Source organism: Aplysia californica, unplaced genomic scaffold, assembly GCF_000002075.1.
Source record: "Aplysia californica isolate F4 #8 unplaced genomic scaffold, AplCal3.0 scaffold00130, whole genome shotgun sequence".
Taxonomy (NCBI): domain Eukaryota; kingdom Metazoa; phylum Mollusca; class Gastropoda; order Aplysiida; family Aplysiidae; genus Aplysia; species Aplysia californica.
This window is the reverse complement of record NW_004797400.1, coordinates 454,995-461,873: the sequence shown is the minus strand read 5'-3', so window position 1 is coordinate 461,873 and position 6,879 is coordinate 454,995. Positions and strand designations below refer to the sequence as shown.

Below are 6,879 nucleotides of genomic sequence, written 5' to 3'. Positions count from 1 at the left end.
ACAATCATTTAGTTGTGCTTCTCTTATTTTCCTTGTCAACAACTCATCCGCAAAACAGTTGGCCCAATGTTTTGTCGTAGTGTGGGCTTACAGGTTAAGATAGAATGATGAATGAAAATAGACTCAATATTTTCCTCTATGAATGTTCAGACTGGTAGCATTTTAAAACAAAATTTTCCCATAAATTCTTCTAGTGTCAGCTCTTTATGAATGTTAGCAGTAAACAGGTCGTGTGTTCTTCGCAGCTTTGTCTGAATACATGGAAAAGGTCTCCAAATACTTTTTTGTTTGCTATACTTATTTTCAACTCAAGCCTTTTTTGCTCCAGGTGCAGTTTAACCAAAATTTCATTTCTGTTCTAAACTTATGGTGAAAAGGGGGCATTATTGGAGATCTAATTTTTTAAAACACTGTCTGCTAAGGTATGAATACAAGCCTTTTCCGCATCTGGCGTGCATGCGGAAATTGAAAACTCAAAGTAGCTGCCGACCTCACTTTATGACATGGTAGATTCTACATTCTGAATAAATTATGTCTCCGTACTGTGGACCGAGTTCCAAACTTTGAATCTGCCTATACCACGAAGGTGGACGGCATCAGGGTTGATGGTGAATTGAAGTTAACACAAGAATTTATGAGGGGATGAAGCATCTGTTCGAAAGTATCTTGCTTCTTGTCTACTCATAAATCAAAACGTGTCGAGAAGAAACAAACCATGAGTCCTGATCGACGGCTACCAATACAGAATAGTAAGAGACATGCTGTCTAGTTCAATGAGGCTTAATTCAAAAAGCAATACAGAGTCGCTCCTAAGAGGCTCTTCCAAAGGACCTAAAAGAAACGATTAGCAATGGATCAGTCCGGATTATCCAACACATCAAAGGTAGGACATGTTCTCCTAAATCACCTCGACAAATAATATTGTTTTGATGATTTCGCCACATAATCTTCGCTTTCTCTGCGAGGGTAGCCATAAAATAAAAGACAATGAGCTTGATTCCCCCAAGCGGGTGAGCGGGGGGGGGGGGGCTGTTTACAGGGTACCTCGATTTTTCTGTGACATCATAATACACCTACACTGCCTGGATTTCCCCATTCTGGCAGATTTGAGGCACCTCTGCCCCATAATTAACCCAAATCGATTTGAAGTTAGTATAAACTGCATGTATTTTCAATCAGATTAGGTCTGTTCGATGGCCAAGTTCTGTATCGTAATAGGACACCGTCCTGCAGGAAAACATACAAAGAAAGACGGGTCAATTACGATCCATACTTGGAGTTGAACTTCGATCTTCCACACGTTGATCACGATCACACAGCGCCAAAAACAGGCAGATTGAGAGAGAGAGAGAGAGAGAGAGAGAGAGAGAGAGAGAGAGAGAGAGAGAGAAAGCAGCTTCACGAGGTTACAGAAAACTTCTGAAATAGAACGTCCCCAGTAACAGTTGACCTTCAACTCATACAAAATGTCGCCAAGGGAACTTGTTTTCGAGTGACGGTCGTTTCCTAAGGCCAAGGGAATGACTACGTTTTATAAGTATTATGAGAGTTTGGCTCACTCTTGGGACATCCTGGTCGCTAGACGAAGCCGCTTACTTTCACAACACTCAGACACACTACTACGTTTCTGAGATGGATATGGTAATTAGGCTGTCATTTCTTGACCTCGGTCGCAGCAAAAGTCACCTGTACAGCCGCGGCACGTTTCTGTCCACGTTGTTGTGACCATTGACCATGCCCGGTTGTGGAGACACACCACAACACTTTGGGGAACAAGTAATATCAACATTTTAAAAATCGTCTTTTTAAGGCTTGTGGGTTCCGTGTTAGACAATTTTTGAATCTGTCTATCTATATGTCTGTATTATTTTTTTGTCGCTCAGTCGGTTAATCTATCTATCTATCGATCGATCGATCTGTATTTGTTTAACGTTCCATCTATTTACCTGTTTATCTATCTGAATATGTCATGTCGTAAGCAATGACAAGCATTACCACTGTTTCACATTTTTTAAGACATTGTAAATTATTGGACCATACAGTGGTCTTAAACTAAAGCTACGTGGCTATGACAACTGCCAGTTGTACCATCATTCGTATATAGACCTTCATGTCAAACAGGTTTATTGTTCACTTGAGATAAAGATAGTAGACGTTTTGGCAGGTTTCTTATTTCTTTGCCTCAGTTGAAGTTATGATCAATTTTGTCGTTTCTGTCAGAGAGATGGATCTAACATTAATTGGACCCATTACCCACTTGCATGTGATAAAACTCCTGCAATGTCAGAACAGCCTGGATGAGCTTCTATGTATACATAGAGGACTGCGTGGCTTTTGCTATTGGCGTATACACTTTCGTTCTTCCTTCTTCAATCTTAACTCCTTTGTCAACATACAGTATAATTTTACCTTGGTGAAAAAGAACCAAAACCCATACCTCACCACACCATGGAAAACTTTTTGTGCTTTGCCTTTGAGCGGCGTTTAAGCTCCTGTAAGAGAGAATAATTAATGTTTTAATTGACATTTCGAAGGCAGTTTAGCTTAAAGTAAATTGCGTTTTTCTTCTATTTTTTCCAACAGAAAAAGCCGCATTACTTTAAGCTGTATGGACATTGCATCTCAGCAGATCTCTTACATTTGAAGAAGGCAGTCGGCTGAACCACGTTGGGAGAATGGGGTTCAGAAGCTGAGTTTTGGCCAACACTGAACCTGGTTCATACGTAGTCGATCAAATAAGAAATATCCAAACAGGCTATCAACCTGTGCTATATGGGCTCAACGAGTTTTTACATTTTGGGGGCAATTTAGAGCGATTTTCTTCTGGACCGCGGAGAAGGGTCTCATTTATATAACTTTTGCAGTGACGTCGTTACACCTGAATGCCTTCGTTCTATCTTTCGTTGCATGACGTCCAGTTTTTGGACCTTTAGATCCTAATAAAAGAAAAATAAGAAAGCTAAAACAAAGAGGGGGATAGTTAGGGACGAGGGGGGTGGGGGAGAGGGGGGGGGGTTAAGGCATCAAGAGAAACGTGACTCAAAAATAGAATAACCAGGCCTACATCACTCTCACTATATAAACAATGTGAGTTTGACTTACAAACCACCATCAACTTGCCAGCTATTCCAGACACATCACAGGCTGCAAACAAAGCCTACAACTTCAACTCCCGAACTGCAACTTCCGAAACGCAAGGTAAGTCACATTGTACCTTGTTATCTCGAATGGAATTAGTTGTTTTTTAAATTTATATTTTAATTGAAAAAAAAATCGAAGAAAAATGTCGTGTAGCATAGATGACACGCATTTAAGTGTCAAAACAAATCAGCATTAAGAGCGCATTGTTGCGCAGGTTGGTATAGTGTTCGGTAAAAAGTAAATAGCAGTCTAAAATGTCTCTTTATCTCAAAACGAAAACAGTATGCCAAGCACTTAAAACTCCTCAAACTCAAAGATCTCGAGTCAAGAAACAATAAATGAATTATTAAATCAGGGCTTTCCAGGCCTCAGTTTAACACAGAAGGTTTAATTCAAAGCGTTATTCATATTATCTCCTGTTTGCCGCGGTGACCACCAGTACACTCTATAACTCTTAGCTATAGAAAATCTGCTACACTCTTCAGGTATGGTACCTGCTGAAGGCATTATCATCTGAATATGATTACCAAAACTAAGAGGTTTTGTGAAGAAAAAGATATACAAACCTATAATGCAATCAAATGTCCACACAAAAAACACACACAAAAACACACCCAAACACACACACATACACACACACACGCGCATACACACACACATTATCATATAATATACTTTTTTATGTTGCTTTTGTAAAATTTCTCATTCGTTTAATATAAGTGCCTCATAATTTTCCCTTGCGTTGCCTACTGAACAAAACAGCTTTTTAAAAGATTTAAGTAAGTCCAGTTAGTAAACAAGTCTTATAACGTGAAAATCCTCAAAGGTTTCCGCCATGATTTCGTCTGAGAGACATGACAACACATTGGCGTTATGTTCACAGTTTCTACAACCGAAGAAACCAGTCATGGCTTCCCACTGGACAACCGTTGCTGTTCTCGCCTGCCTCGGTGTGGTTGCACTGGCTCAGACCCCGACCAAACCTGCGTTCTGCAAGAGATTTGACTGTCCTCTGTTTACTACTGAGGTATGTGCGTGTGTAGCAAGCTGAAGAACTTATCCGTACTCATTATACCATATTAATTGGTTTTGAATTGTTCGTAAAATAAACAAGAAATTTGCCCCTTACCACAACTATCCATCTCTCTGTCTCTGTCTCTGTCACTTTCTGTGTCTCTCCCTCTCCTTCTCTCTCTCTGTCTCTGTCTCTGTCTCTGTCTCTCTCTCTCTCTCTCTCTCTCTCTCTCTCTCTCTCTCTCTCTCTCTCGCTCGCTCTCTGTCCGTCTGTCTCTGTCATATTATTATATTGTGTTTAATTGTTTGCATTATAGAATTCCCCGTACCCCTCCAATACTTTGCAAATGTTCCTGTTCTTTTAAGAGACCAATGCTCTATTTCAGATGTAATCGCCCCCCTCTCCCCTCCTCGGTGACTTTGCTATATCCTCAGGGAGTTGCTACCTTTTCACACACCCACACCCCCAAACACACGCACAAAGAGACACAAAATTCCCCAAACAATAGAAGTAAAGAGCATTTACATATTTGCCCTTTCATAGGCATTTGTGCTATGTTGAGGATGATTGGGTAGGAAGCGTTTTCGAGGGGGAAAAACTGGTGAAATTTTTCTTCGGCAATTGTCCCTTACGTTAAAAATGGCATTTGTTATTTATGCTTAATTACGAGAATCTGCTTCAAAATTTACAAAGCCAAAAGACCTATCAGATTTTAAACCTTAAAACCACGTCATTGTGAAAGAACTGTGTCAAGCGTGCTCAAATGACCTGATGCAGTTGCGAACACCGTAAAACCCTAACCAAACAGAAGCGCCACGTCAGACTGGCGAATGGAAAGAAATGAGGGGCAATAACCATGCTTCTTAAATATAAACGCTCGCTTAACATTGTGTCATCTCCCTTTGCAGACACGAGAGGGCTACGAAATCCGCACGTACGTATCACAGAATGCCTGGGTCAGTACCTCCATTACCAGCGATACCCAAGATCTTAATAGGAGACAAAGATCAAGCATGTTCTGGAAACTCTTCGGCTACATCCGAGGCAACAATGCTGCAAGTAAGTTTAAGACCAATCTTAAAAGTATGAGGCTTGGTTGTGGGAGAGGGAAATAAAGAGAGTTAGTGAGAGAGGGGAGAAAGAGAGAGAGAGAGAGAGAGAGAGAGAGAGAGAGAGAGAGAGAGAGAGAGAGACAGAGACAGAGACAGAGACAGAGAGAGGGGGGGAGAGAGAGACAGAGACAGAGAGGGGGAGACAAAGTGAGAGAGAGAGAGGGAGATATAGAGGAGAGAGAAAGAGAAAAGAAGAGAGAAGTGGAGAGAGAGGGGGAGAGAGGAAGAGAGAGAGAGAGAGAGAGAGAGAGAGAGAGAGAGAGAGAGAGAGAGAAAGAAAGATAAAGGGGAAGGAATGAAACAGAACGAGAAAGAGAGAGGGAATGAAATAGAATGAGAAAGAGAGAGAGAGAGAGCGGAGAGAGAGAGAGAGCGAGAGAGAGAGAGAGAGAGAGAGAGAGAGAGAGAGATTGAGAGAAAGACAGACAGGCAGACAGACAGAGAGTGAGAGTTGGGGGTGGGGGGGGGGGGGGGGGTTGCAGTTTACGTTAATATTTGAAGTACGTTTTGTATTGATCGGAAAGAATGTCCGGTACCGAAAGTTGCGGTTAAGCGAGTAGTGTATACGAATTTAATTATTTCTATCAACAAACTAGTTGTTTCTAGTGTGTACTTCTGAAGGTTTCAACGATCTGAAAAAACAAAATACTTAATTATTATGGACAAAACTGCTCCATCAGAGCCTATTTTAGTGACGTATCGAACACTCCACAGCTGTTAACTCATCCATTCCCACTCAATTTTCATTGTAAAGGCTGTACTGCCCGTCAGTTTTAAAGGTATTTTTTAAAAAATCACACTGACCAAAGTAATGAAGTGAAAGCAATGCTTTTGCCCACATGTTGAAAACAAGTGAATTTACTTTGGGAAAATAATATTGTATTTGGAAAACTTTATGTTTGAGTTAAAGGTAAATGGCTTTGGCAGATTGATTATTTGAATGGCAGGAATACCATCAACATGGAACGTAGAATGGGAGAGGTTAAAAACAGAAGGAAGTGTGTATGTGTGTGTGTGTGTGTGTGTGTGTGTGTGTATGTGTGTGTGTGTATGTGTGTGTGTGTGTGTGTGTGTGTGTGTGTGTAGGAGGGGGGTGGGGGAGGGGGGACGGGGGATGGAGCGAAAGAATATGAAGAAAAAAGAGAAAAGGATGGATAGGTTTCTACTTCAATTCGTCAGAAAAGCGCCTGTTGTACTAGATCTAGTTCTTGTTCTCTGTTTTGATTTTGACATAAGTCCTTTGCATCTCTCAGTCGTTATTCTGGTCTCTCCCGGTCTCTTCTTTTATCCCCCCTCCCTCCCTCCCTCTCTCTCTCTCTCTCTCTCTCTCTCTCTCTCTCTCTCTCTCTCTCTCTCTCTCTCTCTCTCTCTTTCTCTTTCTTTCTTTCTCTCTCTTTCCCTCTGTCTGTCTGTCTGTCTGTCTGTAGGAATGTCAGACGGTGTGTAGGGATGACTGTGTGTGTGTATGTGTGTGTGTGTGTGTGTGTGTGTGTGTGTATACGTCTCTCTGTCTCAATGTCTCTCGATCACAGAGGCGAATAATACATCTAGATGCACGTATAACATCATAATATACTCTTACTTTATGCCCTTGCGGAATCTTTCTGTTTC

The 6,879-nt window shown here is 41.2% G+C and overlaps 1 protein-coding gene across 1 annotated transcript; it reads left to right on the top strand.

Annotated features, from left to right (window-relative positions):
* The first annotated feature begins 3,141 nt into the window (after positions 1-3,141).
* On the top strand, positions 3,142-5,271 carry LOC106011491. Its single transcript, XM_013081423.1, has 3 exons — positions 3,142-3,198; positions 4,025-4,168; positions 5,065-5,271. Exons 2-3 carry the CDS (start codon positions 4,049-4,051, stop codon positions 5,269-5,271), a joined length of 327 nt encoding a protein of 108 aa, XP_012936877.1. The 5' UTR covers positions 3,142-3,198; positions 4,025-4,048.
* Positions 5,272-6,879: the final 1,608 nt, after the last annotated feature.

Excerpts from the sequence above, each read along its gene's own strand:
- LOC106011491 (XM_013081423.1), top strand. The coding sequence starts at position 4,049 with ATGGCTTCCCACTGGACAACCGTTGCTGTTCTCGCCTGCCTCGGTGTG. Across the intron at positions 4,169-5,064 it reads GTCCTCTGTTTACTACTGAG|ACACGAGAGGGCTACGAAAT; the intron begins GTATGTGCGTGT and ends CTCCCTTTGCAG.